Source organism: Rhipicephalus sanguineus, unplaced genomic scaffold, assembly GCF_013339695.2.
Source record: "Rhipicephalus sanguineus isolate Rsan-2018 unplaced genomic scaffold, BIME_Rsan_1.4 Seq453, whole genome shotgun sequence".
In the NCBI taxonomy this organism is placed as follows: Eukaryota; Metazoa; Arthropoda; class Arachnida; order Ixodida; family Ixodidae; genus Rhipicephalus; species Rhipicephalus sanguineus.
Genome location: NW_023615285.1, coordinates 189,231 through 208,514, shown reverse-complemented (window position 1 = coordinate 208,514; position 19,284 = coordinate 189,231). Strand labels below are relative to the sequence as shown.

The 19,284-nt window shown below is 45.6% G+C and overlaps 1 protein-coding gene across 1 annotated transcript in view; it reads right to left on the bottom strand.

Annotated features, from left to right (window-relative positions):
- Positions 1–19,284, bottom strand: part of LOC119377393 (protein crumbs-like) — a 46,363-nt gene that overhangs the window by 10,292 nt on the left and 16,787 nt on the right. Inside the window, 6 exon segments of the mRNA XM_049411585.1 lie at positions 2,292–2,528; positions 6,680–7,008; positions 7,937–8,819; positions 9,802–10,019; positions 10,022–10,198; positions 10,201–10,274. Of these exon segments, the coding sequence (XP_049267542.1) occupies positions 2,292–2,528; positions 6,680–7,008; positions 7,937–8,819; positions 9,802–10,019; positions 10,022–10,198; positions 10,201–10,274 (1,918 nt within the window).

Here is a 19,284-nt window from a genome sequence, read left to right as displayed (position 1 = left end):
TAGTTTGCAGATAGGAGAAAGAGAGATTCCTAGCTGTCTTTGAAACAAAATTATAAATTCGCTACCATGTGCAGTGCTGTAATACTTTGCTCACATGTTCACATGAGCCTTGAATATTGATCAACAGCATTCTAAGACCATGTTCGAAAAGTGATGTCAGGCCCCTTTAATTATTAATCAAGGGTTTTAATAAGACAAATTAATGGAAACTTCCCAGTGGAAGGCGTCAACTTAAAGGTATACAAGAGATGACCGCTACAGTGAGTACTTAATGCATTTACTGATAGCTGCAGTGAATCACTGGGGGAAATTAATTGCACACGCTATGGTTGTAATGTATTAAAAGACAGCATGGAGACAGAGGATGAATGCAGCGAGTCTTAAATTGCAAATAATCCCTAACTCCGCTCCCCCGAAGCTATAAAAACTGACAAATAAGGAAATAATAAATTGAAAAATAAACTAAGAAATAGTAAAAAACGAAAAAATAGTAACAGTAGTAAGACTGAAATGCAGGCAAGTTGGAACTTATCCTTCGTGTTTTGTCCGTTTGTGCACTGCCCAACAATGGTAAAATAGTAACAATATAAAGTTTTCACACAATTCGAACACAGGGCTACTAGAACAGAATCCCAATCCCATAATTACTGCATCATAAACACATATGCGTCAGTAGGCTGAATAGAACACCCTATCGAATTTCCCTGTGTTCATTTTGAGTTGCTTGCATTTCACCCAAACACATGCCACATCAGCATCTCAAATTGGAACGTGCTCATAACAGTGGCATTACCAAGTGCCATACATGCCAAGACTCAAAATCCTTTGCTTCGAAATAAATATGTTGAGCCCGAATGGACACCATAAAGGCCATTAGGCTATTTCATGGCTTTTTCTTTGCTTGGCTTGCCAGCTGTTGCCTATGCCTTGCGAGTACACAGTACAATAGAACCCCGCTGTTACGTTCCTCACTGCTGCGTTTTCCCGGCTGTTACGTCGTTTTCCGCCGGTCCCGGCATAGCTCCCATAGGATACAATGTATTGGGAACCCCGCTGTTACGTCGTAACTGTCGGACCGTTCCCGTATGATACGTCGCGAAGTGCGCTCGGAGCCGACCGAGTGACTACCAAAGAGAGAGGCCATGGTGCATTTTCACGCAGCTTGGCCTCGTTTGACCGCAATATTAGCCGCATGAGAGGCGCAAGCAACAGAATCTTTCAATTGATGCAAACAAAAGCATGGCCTTCGAGATTCAAATTGCAAAGATGGCGTCTATGACGTAAGTGCTCGCGAAAGCAAGGCCTTCGAGATTGGCATTTACTATTGACAAAAGCATAGCCTTTGAGATTTGTATTGCACAAACATGGCGTGTATGACGTGATTGCTTGCGAAAGCAAGGCCTTCGAGATTCGCATTCACTTCTGCCATCGCGTTGGCGTAGACTCATCATCATCGTTATTTGTCGGAGAACGGGAGCAGTTCGAGCTGGTTGGAGCTCGCATGGTCGTGCGTGCGGTTCGCGGTCGGACTTGCCGCGCCGGTCGTGATTGCGTGTGCTTAGTTCTTTCATGCCTACAGCTGTTGGTGTTAAAAAAATCACATACGTTGATTACATTTCTGTGGATGAGGCCGTCCTAAGCTCCGCGTTTCTATCCATCGACTAGATCGCGGCTGAGCGCGCCAATTTTTGTGCTGCTCGTAAGAATTGAAATAAAATTCTGTACCACTAAATATTTTGCCGTTTTTCCTGTTTTTCAGCTCTTACGTTTCCCGTCTCTTACGTTTATTTCCTACGGTCCCTTCAAAAACGTATCAGCGGGGTTCTACTGTATATACTTTAGACTAGGGTTCAGTTTAGTCAACAATTGAGCCTTCTGACAATGACCTGAAGCTGCCTTCTGCCACTGGAGCTGCCAGCTTGCTCCCTGTGGGTGACCAAGAAAACAAATCGCACATAGACACCTAGTAGTGCTGAATGCTGCCAAGCAGCATTCAGCATTCACTTATTGATTGAAGGCTATCACACCAAATGCCCAACTGCCCACCGAGCTAGTGCATGCAAATCTTAGAACCAGGAGGCATCTGCCCATGCATTTGTACATTTTCCTGCCTGCTTTTCATTCATTCTGCCACGTGATAAAATTGAAAGAAATGAATTGCAAACGTCTGTCACATTTTGCCTGAACAAAAAAAAAAAAAAAAGGAATCTATGGCGGCCGAGGTGAGCATGCACCACGAGGCTGTGAAGTGCGGGAGAAAAATGGCAAGGAACTCGTTGCTACCAGCATACCCTAAAGTCTTGCAGCACTCCCTTGAATGCGTCGACGTTGCCAAGGGAATCAGTGAGCTCTGCTAACCACGAAGAGCTTCCGACCTGCCGGCGCCGGCGCCTGAGCGGTGGCTGACTCTGAGGCTGCAGCCACCCAAGGTAGATAATATGGGGGGCAATGGCATTGCCACTCATTGGGGGTGCCAAGCTCTCCTGACCATCCACTGCTGCTCCGAGCCACGATTCGTTCAGCCACACCTGGCAAAGAACGATAAGGGGATGCCAAAACCACGATATGAGGCACATTCTGACAACTTTGAATGCACCTAAATTTAAGCAGTACATTTCACCCCCACTGAAATGTGGCTACAGTGGCCTGGCAACGAAGAAAACAAGTCCAGCACAGGGACGGTTAAAGCAGTGCACACAGATGCCTAAGACTGCATTTCACTTGTATGCAGGTGCCATCACTTGGCCCATTCGAACATGCATGTGCTCTCTATGCGTAACCAATCAACAGACTTGAATTTGTTGCATTGAAGAGAGAAGTATTCTTTTGAAATTAACTGAACTGAATCATGAAGCTGCACAGGGGTATAAGGGGCACCACGGTGGAGGTCACTGAATTAATTTAGACCGCTGCAGGTTTTTTGTTTTGTTTTTTTTAACACGAGTACTTTCACATTTCACTTCCTTGTAAATATATGGCCATGGCAGCTAGGGATTAAATTTGCAAAGAGAGGAGATTTATGTAATTCTGGTTTTAGAACCAACACTTCAAGGCCTTAAATTTAAAACTTGTACACAAATTACAAAAATAAAGAATTGAAGTGTAAAGTTTTAGGCGCCGTGACCTTGCATCAGAAGCAGATGCAATGATTCTATACACCATGGATAAACATGACATGTTAGTTCACAACATACAGTAAAACCTCGTTAATTCGAAGGCCTCGGGACCGAGAAAAATATCCCAATTAAGCGGGATTCCCAATTATCCGAAACAACGCGAAATCAAAGAAATCAGCCAGAAAACGTGATGTACGGAAGTCACACCTTTATTGTGGCAAGTCAGCCTACTTGGAGAAAAATTCCTCCATGCGTGACTGACGCGTTCGGTAGTTCCCAGCACTGAAAGTCATATTTTCCAGCCTGTCAATGAGGCGCAGCATCTCAGCCTCGCCGCCGTTGCACTCGACGAAGCTGCGCACAACACTCAAGGCATCGATGACATCCGCCAAAGGGGGTGCTCGGGAGGGCTCGTCATCGCTGTCAACATTAGAGGCCAAATCGGTCGATCTCACAGCTATCTCGCTGTCGATGTCGGCGTAACACGTCTGCACTGTGCACTCGACATTTGCGTACTCGGAGAATCCGATTGGAGTGCACTCCTCGTCCGCGTGCAAAGCCTCATATCGAGCGCAGAGAGTCTCCCCTTCTTCATCAAACGGGCAAGTGACAGCGGTGACAGCAAACTCAGCGGAGGTTGCCTCTTCTTTCACAAAACCGGCGTGCTCAAAACACCGTCAAATAACGGTGGCCTCCACCTGCCTCCATGCGTGAACAATGAGGCAAATACCACCGAGGAGGTCAATGTTATATACTCCTTTCCGTTGTCATAGCAAAGGAGCATTCGCTTCAACAGATTGTAGCGATATATTTTCCTGGTATGGTGTATGACGCCCTGGTCCATCTGCTGCGATAGCGACGTTGTGTTCGGGGGTAGAAAGACCAGCCTGATTGCCTGCAGGTTCTGAATGTCGCCGTGAGCTGGGCAATTATCGACGACGAACAAAACGCTGCGCCCTGCGGCCGCAAAATTGCGGTCAAGGTGCCGCACGTATTCTTCAAAGAGTGCAGCCGTCATCCAAGCTTTCTTGTTGTTTTTATAGATCAGGTCATCCTTGGATGGCAGTCGTGCATTTTTGAAACAACGAGGCTTTTCTGTCTTCCCAATAACAAGCAGTGGCAGCTTGTGCTCACCGCACATGCTTGCACCAAACAAAACAGTGATTCTATCTTTGTTCTGTTTCCGCCCCTTAATGTCTGCCTCCTTCAAAGCGAACGTCTTCGTAGGCAACATTTTGTAGAACAGAGCAGCTTAATCAAGGTTGTAAACATCTGCTGCTTCGTACTTGGCGAGTAGTGGAGCCAAGGTGTGCTGCTTCCAGCCGTCGACAACAGACTGATCCGCGCTGCCACTCTCGCCACAAACAGTCACGAATGTCAGGTTGTTGCGCTCCTTAAATCGGCAAAACCATCCATTGCTGCATTTAAACTCAGAATGTCCAAGTTGCAGCGCCAGCTGGTTGGCCTTCTCACGCAATATGGTCCCATTCACAGGAAGGTGTGCTGCGTTGGCTTTCTGCAGCCAGTCGATCAGAGCTGCTTCAACGTCGGCGTACGTAGGCGGGCGTACTCGTGTACGCTTTGATGAGTGCGTCTTGCTGTAAGCATCGAGAATTTTCTCCTTATTCTTGATGATGTTGCACAGCGTTGACAGAGGCACGTGGTGCTTTTCGGCGAGAGCCGTTTTCGACGCCGTCGACTTGCTGGCCTCTTCAATTAAGCACACCTTTTCGTGCAGGGACAAGCTCTTGTACTTCGGCATCTTCCTTCCAAGCACACCTCAATCAACTAATTCACAGGGAAGACACTCAAGCGGAGACAGGAGACAAATGGAGCAGTCGCACCGAATCGCACAATGCTCGCCAGCCGACATCCAAATGGCACAAAGACTCCACAAACATTCACTTCGCTAGAGTGGCTAACATCGCTGTTGAGATGATGATGATCATGATCGCAACCGCACGCATCGCCGCCTGGCAATTGCTAAAACATGGCGTCTACGACGTATTTTCGGTAAAAAAAAAAAACATGGCCTTCGAGATCCGTACATAAAAAAAAAAAATATGCATGTTTTAGTTACAGCCTCCGAGATTCGCAACACCCTTTGCATATCTTGGAAGTCGCGGCCAAGTGTGCCAATTAAGCGGGAAGTCGCAGACTGGCCGCACCAATTATCCGGTTAAATTTACATGTAAAAATTTGGGACCGCGCAAATAATACAAATTATCCGGGATTCCCAATTAACCGAGTACAAATTACCGAGGTTTTACTGTATGTGAAACCATAACTTTTCATATGCAATTTTCACAAAATTCCTAGTATTCATAGAAAACTAGAAACAGTGCAAACCACAGGAAAACAGGACAGAGACAGCCCAAGCGCCGACTTACAAGTGGCAGGCCACCCGGACAAATTACTGTCTTCCATAGCCAAAGGTCTTTTAGCAGACTTAAAACAGCCAGAAAAATTAAACGATCATCAAAAGAAGAGTTCACTTTTAAGAACAGCGGTCATTCCGTATTTGCACAGGGTGTCACAGTGCATAAAAAAGGTAGCACAAAGAGCAGATATTAGCGTTGTTTTCTCAGCTTAGATGAAGTTCTCTAGTACGTGCAAAAAGCTGAACAGAGAAGACATAGGGCCTCGTGTTTGTGATAAGAGACACACAAAAACGTTTGTTGAATGCTGCCATAATGCAGTCTATGAAATCTCCCTCTCGTCCAGTCGTTGCTACATCGGCCAAACTGGCCGCTGTGTAAATGACCACCTTAGAGAACACTGCAATCTAATGAAGGGTTCTGTTGGCAGCCACCCAGCCGCGCACAGCTCCATATGTGGTTGTCATGCTATATTTGATCAGTGTAAAATACTAAGGCGTTATGGTGACCAACGAGCACGTGAAATATATGAGGCCTATTGCATCAACAAAAAAGGTGACATAAGCATGAGTGTGCCTTCGATAGCGCCAAGGAACTTGCATACCTTGCACGTGGGTGATGGTTTTTCACTTTTCAGTTCACTACATAGAATTGTTAACAGATAGCTTGTCACTGTTGTCCTCTCCCTCACATCCTTTCATGATCCATGTGCGTATATATGTTCCCTTGTGCGGAATACAGCCTTGGTTGTAAGCCGGCACTTGGTCCGTTTCTGTCCTGTTGTCCTGCGGTTCGCGCTGTTTCTCGTTTTCTATGAACATGTACCAACCGGCCTAAATAAACACTCTAGTCCTAGTCTTCCGGTTGAAACTACCGGTTGACTACATGAAAGCAGCATACTTCTGTGAACCTTTGAAACCCCAGTTGATACAGTTAACAGCTAATATGACATCTATTCTCAATGCAGCATCACAGAGTGTGAGCTTGGTGCTTCCTTTTTTCTATTTTCAGGTTTTTCTACTCATTTCATTTGAATGTAATTGAAAACCAAATTAAATAATGTTTCCATGACTCCATAGATGTTTTCTATTTTAAATGCCATCCCCAAAATCACTTCCAGCAGATGCTGAGGAAGGTTGCGTCCTACTGGAATCATGACGCTTGAATTTAAGCATAAGAGCACACCTGAACGAAGTGAAGCTTGCCGTCATCCAGTCGCAACTTGGATGGATGCAGAACCTTAGGTACGTAAGTGGCTCCAGCGCCACTGCTCAGCAGGAGCACTTGAAGCTGCCCATCGCGTAGTCGGGCAGCCAAGAAACTCTCGTCTCCGGATGAAGAGTGTGCAGCCGAGGGGTCTGCACCAATGTAGAAGAGCAGGCCAGACGGGCTCCGGGTGCGCACAAACAGCGTGGCCTCAACTCCCAAGCCAAGGCTGCCCCAGTGTTCAGGCTTCACCCGCAGCCTGGTGAAGCTCAAACTGTTGTGATGACCAAAGGTGGCTGCTGGGTAGTCTGCACAAATTTCTCATATATGAGGGAAGGGCCCGACCATCTGAACTCAAAAAACGCTGGCAAGGAAGCTATTTTCTACCCCTCACTGGCACTAAGGTTTGTTTTGCAGAGTACACTCTGAAAGCCTAAAGCAATTCTTTAAAAGCTACACAAACAGCATCAATTGAGCTACATTACTTGGGTGATGGTGAACATCCCACAAAGCAGGAGGACTGAAAAGGGAGCTTGTTGGCATGCATCGACAAGAATTACTTGGCCATTTGGCAAAAAAGGCGGGACTGCATTAGGTAAGTTCTAACTAATTCAATCACATGGGTCTCTCAGCCAAGTTAAGCCGAGGTTTAATAATACTACACTTAAGCGCTACAGGAGGATGTCACCAAATGCATGCTGTTAGTTATTGCATGGAGCATGTCACGCAATTAATCAAAGCTAATTAACAAACTTCTTTAAGTAATACCATATTTTCTTGCTTATAACTCGCCCCTGCATATAACTTACACTCGCAACTACAACCCGCAGAAAAATTTAAAAAAGATCCCCACGCATTACTCACAGATTCCAACAGCACACATTAATTTGGCACCATGATAGACATCACCTCACTGACTATGCTCAATGACTGCAATAACGATTTGCACTCGCTTTCTGTCACCAGTGTCAGACTGTTAGTTTCAGCCATCACTGTCACCGCCACGTTCCTAGCAACCTTTCTTTTTTTGCATTCGTCCCCTCTGGGTTCAGTAGCCACACAGAATGGCCAATGAGGAAGTGCAGAAACATTAACTTCAAGCCACATTATCACAGCACTGAACACAGTGACCAAGCTAGCACAAGACAACATTCCTCTAACTTTCCTGCATAGCGTTACTGAGGAAAAACAGCTAGTATTGGAGAACAATACAAAGTTAAGAAGAGTTGCACGTACTGTTGTCGCATCGCTCGCCATAGTAGGGTCGCCGGCAGTGGCACTCATGCTGGTTCCAGAGATCCACACAGTTGCCCTGGCCACTGCATGTGTCTACAACGCACTGCTCCTCACGTGGACAACCTTCAGACATCCCAACCTGGTCCCGTGGCAACTGCAACGCTCCATCAAGCCACACTTCTCTTAAGCATCCCACGAAGCTGCTTCTGCTCTGTTTCTGCAAACTTGCAATGCCGTTCAAGGTATCTCGGTGAGACTGTCCACTTCCAAGGACAACTGAAACCAGTGGCGTCGCTGGATCATAGCCGGGCAACGAAGCTGTTGCATTAGGGCCTTCGGTCAGGGACAAGAATATCGATCCCAATGACATTTCCAGATTCAATTCATTCCATTCAGCATTGTTCAGCCCTTTGCCGACAGTGACAGACAACGAGTCATCTGCAGACTTTACAAGTATGTGGCCTTCCGACAGGGTAACCAACAGCACGCGACTTTTGTCCATGGCCACGCGTGCTAACAGGCCCGCTGGAAGGGTTGTTCGGAATTGCATCCTCAACTTGTGATGGTCCAGTGGCCCTTCACGCTGTCGCTCAACATTGAGGTCCCAGGTAGATTCATTGTTCAGTGACGCAGTTGTAACTGTCTGGCAGGTGTTGCCAGCAAATCCCGGCAGGCAATGGCAGCGGTACGAGTGCTGCCTGTCATCTGTCAATAGTGGCTCACAGCGGGCATCATTCAGACACGGTGCTTTTCGGCAGCCAAGCAGAAGTGTTGAGCAGTTCTTGTCACCATACCCATCAGCACATGTGCATTCATAGTCGGCAACCTTGTCATGGCAGGTGGCACCATTGCGGCACGGTTGGTACGCCTCGCATTCATTCACCTGAATTAAAAAAGAACAACATCAAGCAAATAAGACTCACATTCTGACCTAAGCTCAGCAACTACAAGTTTGATCATTTGTTATAAAGCACATTAAGCTGGCAAGTTGGTATGATTGCATTGTGAAAAGCAGTGCCACAAAAAACAAGAAACAAGAAAAAAAAAAGGACGTGCATGAAGTGTCATCCTCAGCAGGTTGAGACATAGAGCAGAGCTAGTTTGAAGAATAAAACACAAGGATGAAGATTACTTTCGTTCACAATTTGCAATCAGCCGATGCACAAAAGTCAGAGCGAAATTTCTATTCCTCTATATGTCAGCAACACCACCTATGACATGTGCATGTGGCAGCTACCAATCAGTTTGCTTCTTTAACAGTATAGCCGCCATTTGAATAGACCAATATGCTTTGCTATGTAGACCCTGCTATGGCAGAGCTACTCTGTCAGGCCTAGCATGATGGTGTGTAATTGATGCTCACGCTTTATTATCCTTAATAATAACTAGTTAGTACTGTATTGAAATTTGTACAGGAAGTAGGTTAGTTACATAGCATACCCTGCATATGCATGCATGCATCTGCTTTTCTTTAATTATGACGTGCACCATATCTACTCTGAAACGCAGGCGCCACATGCGCTGAATGTGCTGCCTGCACAGCGCAGTTTCACATGCTTAAAAGCGCATAATATGTAACAGCTTTCATTGGGGCATGTTGGTATAAATTCATGATGAGAAAAGCACTACTAAAACAGAGACTTAGCAAGAAGTCTCCATTGTAGTAACGCTTTTACCATCACGAAATGCAGAATATTCTAAGTCAGGGCAGGCTTGTTGGCAGTTTTGGCCTGTATTCCAATATGCACCTTTAGTCAATTTTTCCCCCCCAGAAAAAAAGGCAACAATAAAGAAGTCGTCACTCACACCACACACCTACTGCAGGACGTATCGAACAGCTAAAGGAGAAAAGTGACAGCACCCACCTCAGTTGCACAGTCCACGCCTTCATAACCGGCCTGACACTCGCAGCGATATGCATTCACCAGGTCGACACAGTGGCCATAGACGCTGCAGTTGTGGCCCGGACAGTCATCGATGTTGTTTTCGCATCTCGTCCCATTGAATCCGGGTGGGCAGAGGCACACGTATCCGGCAGCCGTAGCATAGCTGAAGCTCGGGAAGAGCCCCAGATAGTTTTCTCGTAGAGACTCGTATTGGAGCGCTCGAGACAGGCAGCCCCGTTCTCGCAGGGTGGCGTCGACGGCCTTGGGGGGTCACAGTCCGGTATGTCAATTTCACAGGAACTGCCCTCATAGGCCTCATGGCAGTGGCAATGGAAACCACGCACACGGTCTTCGCACGTGCCGCCATGCTGGCAGGCACCCGGTAGCAGTCATCAATGTTCCGCTCACAGTGTGCCCCTTCAAAGCCCGTGTCAGTGCAGTTGCACTCATACCTGCACAGTTATAGGCCAGCAAGGATCGGTCTAGAGGAGCTATTCCAGGTTTCCAGGCATTGCAAAACCTACAACATTCAACCTATAAGGTAACCTGGGCTTATATATACATTGTGTGTACTTCTTTTTCACCAATAAACTGAGTTGTGAGTTCACGCTCGTTTGTCTCCTTTCTTCGATCCCTTTGTCTGTGTGTGCACTGAATTCTTCCCAAAATGCACTCGCCCAGCTTTCTATACTTTTATTACAACTTACAAGCACTGCGTGACTTTTTGTGTTTGTACCTACAGAGACAGACACCCACAGTAAACTAGATGTAGACTACCTAGGAGTAACCACGACAACAGATATTATGAAAAAAAAAGTATACAGACAACACTTAGTTCTAGCAGAAAAGACAAGTGATCACTAGCGCTGCTGCTGTGGATAACATGTAGGATAGGGAAGTCCACAAGGGATAATTTCAATGCTCAAAAAGAAATTGAGATGTGTATAGTACTGCTCTCCTGGGCTTTGCAGAAAGTTTGGGAATGCCTCACAGAGACGGCTGCAAACAATTGTTACTCCAGGAATGCAAACGGAATCAAGCAGGCAGGTGCTAACTAGCCGCCTAAGTTTTAAAAATGTTTGCCTCAAATGAGTTCACAACACCTATAACTAGGCTTGTGCGAATAGTAAATTTTAGGCCCAAAGCAAATTCGAAGCGAATAGTGATTTGGTCGAATAATTTCAAAGCAAATTCAAATAGTATATATCACATATTATAAAGAAAAATGAGCACATTTGTCATGACCAAACTAACCTGCTCAATATTTTTCAAGTTGAAACAAGGCATGTGCATATGTCATTCTTTTTGGTTCAAAGGGAAGTGGAAGCAACTTTGAGTAGTAGCAGGATTTGACTTTCGGTAGAATGCAAGTGACAACCTGTAAAATATGTTAAGTTTTAAAATTACTATACTTAGGGCATATAAGCCGGTATAACAAGCTTTTAATCCTAAAAAATGATGAATCGAGGTGATGAGGGTAATATATGTTCATTTAATTTTGAAGTGGGGCTTCACGGCAGTGCGGATTTCCCCTGGAAATGTGTATTCACTGTACAGCACACCTCCACTGCAGTGAAACCACCTTTACTGGGGGTTACACGTGGTTAACATATGTCGATTCGTTCATTTCCTAGAATTTAAATTTGTTTCGAAGCGAGTTTGAATATTCGCACAAGCCTACCTCTAACCATTACCTACGTTTTATAGTGCTTCTACCTCAACCAAAGCAACACAACCTACTTAAATGAAACAATGCTATTTCACATGTAATATAGAATGCTATATACCAGGTAAAACAAAACACTGAGTTCAAGCATGAACCTTCGTAGTATTATTGAAACAATTGAGAATTTACATTTGACACATCTTTCAGCCTTTGCAATGTGGGATCCCAGGAATACTGAAATTCTACATACTTCCTCATAGCTTCCATAGTATTACAACCTTACTTGATACCTACACTCCGAAAATACGTTTAGAAAATTCAGCATAAAAATGCAAACTTTATAAATGAGGATGCACTTTTGGAGGTTGGAAAATAACCATACTTTAGAATGTGCAGGGTGTTCAAAATTAAGCTTATGGATTTCTTAAAAATTCAGCACTCAGAGGTACGTGAAAACCACCTTTGCAGAAAAGTTTTTATTCAGGGGGACACAAAGTGAGATAGTAATTATCACTGTCAGACACCCAATTAACTAAGATTGAATATGAACTTTTAATGAGTGCAGCAAGCGGGCATGTTTGTATTGAAAGTTGGCGGCAGTCGTGTTTCTACACAGTTCCACTTGGAAGAATTCTCTAGCATGTCTGTGCCCCGAATATCCCGCTGCAAAGTTATTCGCGGTTTGCATGATTACGCATGCAAGACAGTGAGCACCGGCTCAAAGCTCCTCCCCGATGTGCCGCGGCAGTTGGGTGCGCCGTTCAATCTGACAACGGATTGAAGGCATAGGCAGAGATGATAACGGTTACCCCTTTGCTACCGGCTGGCGATAGCAAGCAATGACTTGAGTGAACACTTCGGCATGTGAGAAGATATTCATGAAGCCATGGCTTTCACCGTTGTTCCATTATTCGCTGACTGTGGACCCACAAACTGAGCAGCTCAGTATTTGTTTTTCCCCATTCTTCTGAAGTTTTAGGTTTGACAGAAGCCTAACAAAAACTGAGATGGAGTTAGGATTTCTGGCTCTCTAGAGGAAGAGTAAATGTAAGACATTGGTCTGGAATTGACAACAGTTTCAGTTGGCAAAGTGCTCAGTTGCTGTGAGTCAACAGACGCCTTTCCCAATGACTTGCGAAGACACACTTTCACAATACAAACTAACCGCTCACAAAAGCCACCCTATCAAGGAGTTCTCTGCAATAAACGTCCACGTTATGCTGTGGGTGGAGCAATACTGGCTGACTTCATCTTTCCTCAACAACTGGTGCATGTAAGCTAATTCACGTGCAGTTTTCTTAAATGTGGTAGCGTTGTCCGAGTACACTATTCGCAGTATTACCCGTCTTGCCCAAAATCTTTTGAATGCCATGACAAAAGCGTTTGCGGTAAGTCCAACAACATACTCAAGATGAATTGCTCTGACAACTGCACATGTGAACAGCGCTTTGTACCTTAATGCCAGTGAAGTCTTTCACGAACACTGGCCCTGCAAAGTCAACTCCCGTAACTTCAAAAGGGCGCACACACGATCACCAGGAAGTGGGGCTGCCGGTGCACTCACAGCCTTGATTCGGAATTGCACGCAAATCACACACTGTCGGAGCACTCACTTCACTGCTTGTCACGCCCTGCGCCCAGAACCGGGCGCGAAGCTCAGTTAAGCTATCGCCGACACCACCATGGAGCACAGGCGTCATCTCGCTGTACGTGACGTCGGCGTTCTGAAGGCGAGTTGTAATCCTCATGAAGCCCTTTTCATCGATGAAGCAATTCAGGTCTCTATTGACAACGTCTTGTCGAGGTCTTGTCGAACTTCAAGTTGAGCTCTCTCCTTGGCTTAAGTTTCTGTCTGTGTTTGCCTGAACCAGACGTCTCTGCCTCTTGAAGTTCAGTAGCTGTAAGTCCTCCTTCCCTATGAGACATGGGCGATCGACAGTTGTACACGAAGCGCTTTACCCATGCGGTGACTCTTGTGGTTTGCAACTAAGAACTAATTCTGTCGACTTTGAAAAGTGGTTTTGTTGTGACGCTCAATAGTACTAGAACGCTTGTCTTTAACTCGGACGCAACTTGTTTGTCTACAGCTCCAGAATCTAGATTGTCGGGCATTCTTGGCCAACTAGATGCCGGACGTCGAAGCCAGTCCGGTCCTTTCCACCAGAGCTGGCTATTTTGAAGGTCTGTAAGTTTAACTACCCGCATCAGCACATCGGCTGGGTTTTGTGTTCCGGACAGTGATGGCACTGGTCTGGATTGTATCTCGTGGACTCTGTTAGAAACAAATTGCTTCCACTTGCTTGCTGAGCTTCGTATCCAACAAAGTGTTACAGCTGAGTCCGTCCATGTGTGCTCTCCATTTTCCAGTGCATCAATTTAGAGCTTCCTGCAACAATTTTAGGACTCTAGAAGCCAGAACAGTGGCTACCAGTTCCAAACGTGGTAACGTGATTCGTTTGATTGGAGCCACTCTACACATTGAAAAGAGAAGCTCAACGTCCACGTTACCGCATCGATCTTCAAGTCTCAGATAAGTGACGGCACTGTAAGCACAAGAGCTGGCATCCGCGTATACATGAAGCCATGAGCTTGTAGGCTTGTCAAATAATAACTTGAGATCACACCTGGGAAGTGAGAAGGGCTGAGATTCTTTCAGTTCATTGGACCAAGTTTCCCACTCATTTCTAAATGGCTCAGGCATAACTTCTTCCCACGCTGTGCCATGCTCCCACAATCTTTGAAAGAGCACTTTCATCCTAACAATGAATGGTGATAGCCAACCTAACGGGTCAAAAAACCGTGCGGTTGTCTGAAGGACACATCTCTTTGTGTCGTTCCTTTCTTCAAGAAGCTCCAACACGGATTCCATGTTTAGAACAATCTTGTCGGCCGTTGTATCCCATAGTAAACCAAGAACCTTTGTAAGAGGTGCTGCTGAATGAGTCCAATCCATTAGTGATGTGTCGTCTGAGTCATCATCATTAGTGAACCATTTCTGCAGCTTCATGCCAGCTCTGCTCAGGACGAGATTCGCTTTGTAGAGGTAGAAGGCTTGAATTGAAGAACTCCTGTGACGACATCGTCAACGTAGAAGTTCTCGGCAAGTTGCATTGCCGTTGATCTCAGCACAGAATCGACGTGATAGAAATGGTACTGGAGCGTTGCTGTCAAGAGGAATGGACTTGTCGTGGTTCTAAATGGCACTTGTGTCATGCGATGTCCACAATTTTTGGTTTAAATTCACTTGGCATCAGCATGCTGTCAAACCATAAGAACCATAAGGCGTCGCGATGAGGCTCTTGGACGCCGGTTTGAAGACACGCCTTTTTTACATTGGCAGTAAGTCCAATCTTGTGCAACGTGAAATTCACCACCATCTTAACCATGCTGTTGTTGAGCTTTGGTCCCTTTTCTCGTTCGGAGATGCTGCTCCACGTGCATGTGACAAAGCATCGAAAACCATCCTCAGCCGTGTCGTCGAGGGTGAGTCTCTGACAGCAGCATGGTGTGGTGTCTCTCTCTGCTGATTGTGATCCATGGATTTTTTCAGCGTGATCATCCAGTTCATACTGTCTGACTGCTTTGTCGTATTGCTGAATGAGTTCCGTGTTGTTTCCAAACTTCCGCATTAAACCTTGTAGGTGTCTAACTGCAACACCTCGGTTGTTTGAGAGATCTGTCTTGACGCACTTCCACGGAAGCGCTACTTCATCTCCCGTTCTTAAAGGCAATTTTCTCCATGAATTGCCGTACCACTACATTTCCTTGGTCGTCGTTAGAAGAAGGGTCCGAAATGCCTATGCTGTCTAAATCCCAGAATTGCAGTAGGGCTTCAGACACGTTAGCTTCTGCACAACTCGTGCAAAGTACACAAACATGCACACTGACTTCGTTAAAAATGCACCCATCACATGGAACCGGTCCTTGAAAGGTCCAGCCGAGCTTAGTGTTGATCGCAGCTAGTCTGGTGACTTCCTCGTGTGAACAAACGTCATTTAGCACTATCTTCCACATTTGATCGGCTCCAATGAGTAAGCTATAATGCTGACTTCTGTCTTTAGGCCACGAAGTGATAAAATCAGCAATAAACTTATTTTAAGCAACCAGCTTCTGCACAAATGCGTGTGACTGTGGAGGTTCAATCGAATGATCGCAAATAAAAGGAACCTCTAATGCCTCAATTTCATGCCTGACTCTGTCAAACTGGATCATTAACGTCACCTTGACTAAGTTGAGTTGCTCTTTTGGCGTGCCACTCGACCCACAAAACACTTTCACGTCTACATCTACCTTCTTCATTATTGGCAGGCTTAGTTTTCAGGATATATTGTTCTGATGAACGATCTTTGACTTCCGTTGTCGAGGACTCCTCTTATAAAGCAAGAACTGTGGTCACCTAGAGCCCATGCTTGAAACGTCTGTAGTAATATGCATTCTCCAACAAGCTGCCTGGAGACAACTGAGCGGCAGCATGCAAGCTCAGGCTCGGGTGTTCACTTGGTTTCTTTGTTCACACGTAGTTGGGGTCACAAACAGCTGTTGTGTGCTTCCCTTTACAGTTAGCACATCGGATATATCATTGGCAATCTTTAGAGCGGTGACCTGATATTGTGCACTTGAAACATCTACCCGATCTGGCCAGAGCTCTTCTTCTCATGCAAACTTAAGATGTGGCACTTTAAAACCTTTTTAAAGTTCTTGATCGATTTTGATGGAACTTGCAGAGTTTAAGAATGTTTGTGTGCTGATTTCAAATATCCAGCTAGTTTTTTCCTATGATAAGTAGTTTCCAGGATATCACAAACACCTACTTCTTTGTTTAAGGCCTATTAGCTAATTAACCAGAACCTGCACACTAATGTACAATCCACAGAATACATTGAGAATGTTTGTGGTGTGTCGTAAAATATAAATCTCTGCTTTAGGACATTTCCAAGCAGAGTTGTGGGCTGTTGCACCCAATTTAAAAAACGCCCCAATTAATACCCAAAACAAAACTTTGATTTAGAACATTTTCTGAAGAAAGTACTATAACAAAATTTGCCTTACGACACATTGCATTTATTTATCTTGGAAGCGAAAAAGAAATCGTAATGATACCCAGACAGAACAGAAGATATTGCCCCTCCACTACAGGAAGAGCATGAAAATTGTTTGCCGTTTGCCCTCAATTTAAAGGGCAGGATGCACGGTTTCGGTTTTTTAAAGTAAGATGTGGATAGAAGACGACGGTATGCAGCAATGAAAATTTGTAACTAGGTGCACAATGATGTCAGGAGCGTGAAGAGATGGCCAGCGAAAGCTAGATTTTTTTGGTGATTTTCATTCCCAAGTGCCACGTCCCCCTTAAGGCAGAGGTGCACGCTTCCGTAGCATGTGCGGGTGAAAGGCAGAAAAAACAAGTGCCTGTTGTCTTGTTAGATTCGCTGCGCAAACGGAAGTGGTAGGCATCGCACTGGGCCTCCTGTCACACTTTCCTTCAGGTGTGTCGCGAACACAGGACTCCTGTTGCCCGCTTTTTCATAGGCTTCTGCCACCAGCCATAGATGATCCAACAGCTGCTGTAGCTCCGTCTCTGATGACTGAGTCTCGTTGGGCCTTTGCAGTGAGCTCTGTCACCACAATGTCATTGGGGATCACCTTGGTCAGAACCTCAACAAGCATTGCAGCTTACGAAGGCTCCGATTGTCCAAGAGCCTTAAAATCTCTTACATTTATGGTCCCCGTATTTAGGAGATTCCTCATGACGGTCACGTCAGTGTAACATTGTACAGGCTAGACTGCAGCGTTGTACATATTCCTCTAAAACAGGAACGAAAGCTCGTTCCGCATTTTTTCCCAATCTTGGAACGAGTTCCCGTTGCAAGTTCCCTTAATGCAAAAGGAACTCGTTCCAGTTACATTTCGAAAATTGGAATGTGTAGTTACATTAACGTTACATTTGACTATTTAATGAATATACAGTGCCAGATAATCCTGAGGTGAAATAATGTGATCAGTTTAAGCTTACATCAAGCTACATATATTCCACAAATTTGACATCGCCAGCAGGTGATATGTAGATAAAAGGACTGTACAGAAACACTCCTAGACGAATTTTTTAGAGACCACCGGCCTACTACAGACATGTCTAACTGCAACTTTGGTGCTCGTCTATTACAAGTGCAACACACGTGGCACTTTCCATGTCAGTCTTCAAATGCGCGCTCAGTATACTGGTCTTCAAATATTCAAATAGAAATTTCCGCACATGCACCAATATAATTAAGTTTCTAGCACAGGAAACCGCATTGAAAGGAACAATACTGCCACGCATGCTTCTTTTGCAATGTTTATGTAACTGGTCCCTTATATGTGTAATCGCTGTCTTGCGCAAACAGCTCCCGAATGGCTGGGAACCTTTCAGATTATTTCGCGGCCACCAGCGATAAGGCTCGAATGTTCAATGCCGCATGTATAAATGCCGACACACCTTACTGCAGGGCAGTTTATCGACGGCCGACGCTCTGTTCGCTGCTATCAGTGTACAATGTGTATTGCTGTAGTTTGACTTTCCGTTTCAAGGCCACAAGTTCGGCCAAATAAAGAGTCATCTTGGACACACCGACTGCTGCCTTCGTCGACGTCACGACCACATGACAATACATAGGTGTTTAATGAGTGCTAATTTAATACTGTAGTGCGAGTAGAAAATACTGTCCTGGATACATATTTGCAACTTAGTAAAGTCCGTTGTTCGCACTCAGCAAGATTTGCATGTCGATGTGGTATCCGACAGACAAACCTGTTTTCTCGTCAGCCCTTCGTTGACAATATTGAAGAGCCGTTCCATCAAGCGCTTGAGGGAACTGCCGTGTTGTACACAGATAGGAACAAAGTCAAACTGGCTCGTAGGGGCGAGGGCAGCCTCAGTGGGCGCAACAAGAATATAGCACTGGATGTACACGTATCATTTATTGCATGACAGACATTATCGGCGCGGCGGCTGTCGAACTGAACTATAACAAAATTATAGATTGATAGCCGATAGATAACGAGACAGTTATCTCGTTATAGTCATAACGAGATAACTTGCATTTTGAAGAGATGCTTGCCCAGACGCAACCATGGAAGGCACCGGACAGGCGCCACTACGTCACCCGCGACCATTGCCTTTCAGTCCTCTTTCCCGCCATCCACGCAACGGGGTGTCAAGGGATAGATCTGTTGATAGCTGCCGGCGACATGCACGAGATACTAAAGGAATGATCGAGCCAGCTGCTAAAAACCACGCGACAAGAAAAAAAGCATTCCCAGGAACTTGGCCGAAGCTTTGCAGTCGGCTAGCGTACGAACATAAATTAAGCCAATAAAACGTCAGAAGTGTACGCTGCACACAGCAAGGTGCTCACTCCCAAGGGATAGAACCGAAGTGTAACTTTGCCACCTTTTCGCTGGGGCCCAAGACCATTCATGCGCAGTGGGAAGCCACCGCGCGGGATTACGGTGGTTAGCACCTCAGTGCTTCACTTACTTTCCGTGGCCTATAGCGTTGTGATTGGTTGCTCTGTCCCATGCGCGTCAAACACCAGATTTACAACGATGATTTGCACCGTTCGAAGACTCCACTGAACCACGCGCATGCAGGCGCCTCGACTACTGTAAGTCGGCCCACCCTCCTTTCTCTATGCCAACAAGATCACGGGTACTCGTAGCAAAACCACCCGAATATACAGCCCGCCACACACACGCACGCACATGCACACACACGCGCACGCACGCACCACACACACACACACACACACAAGGCTACTTTC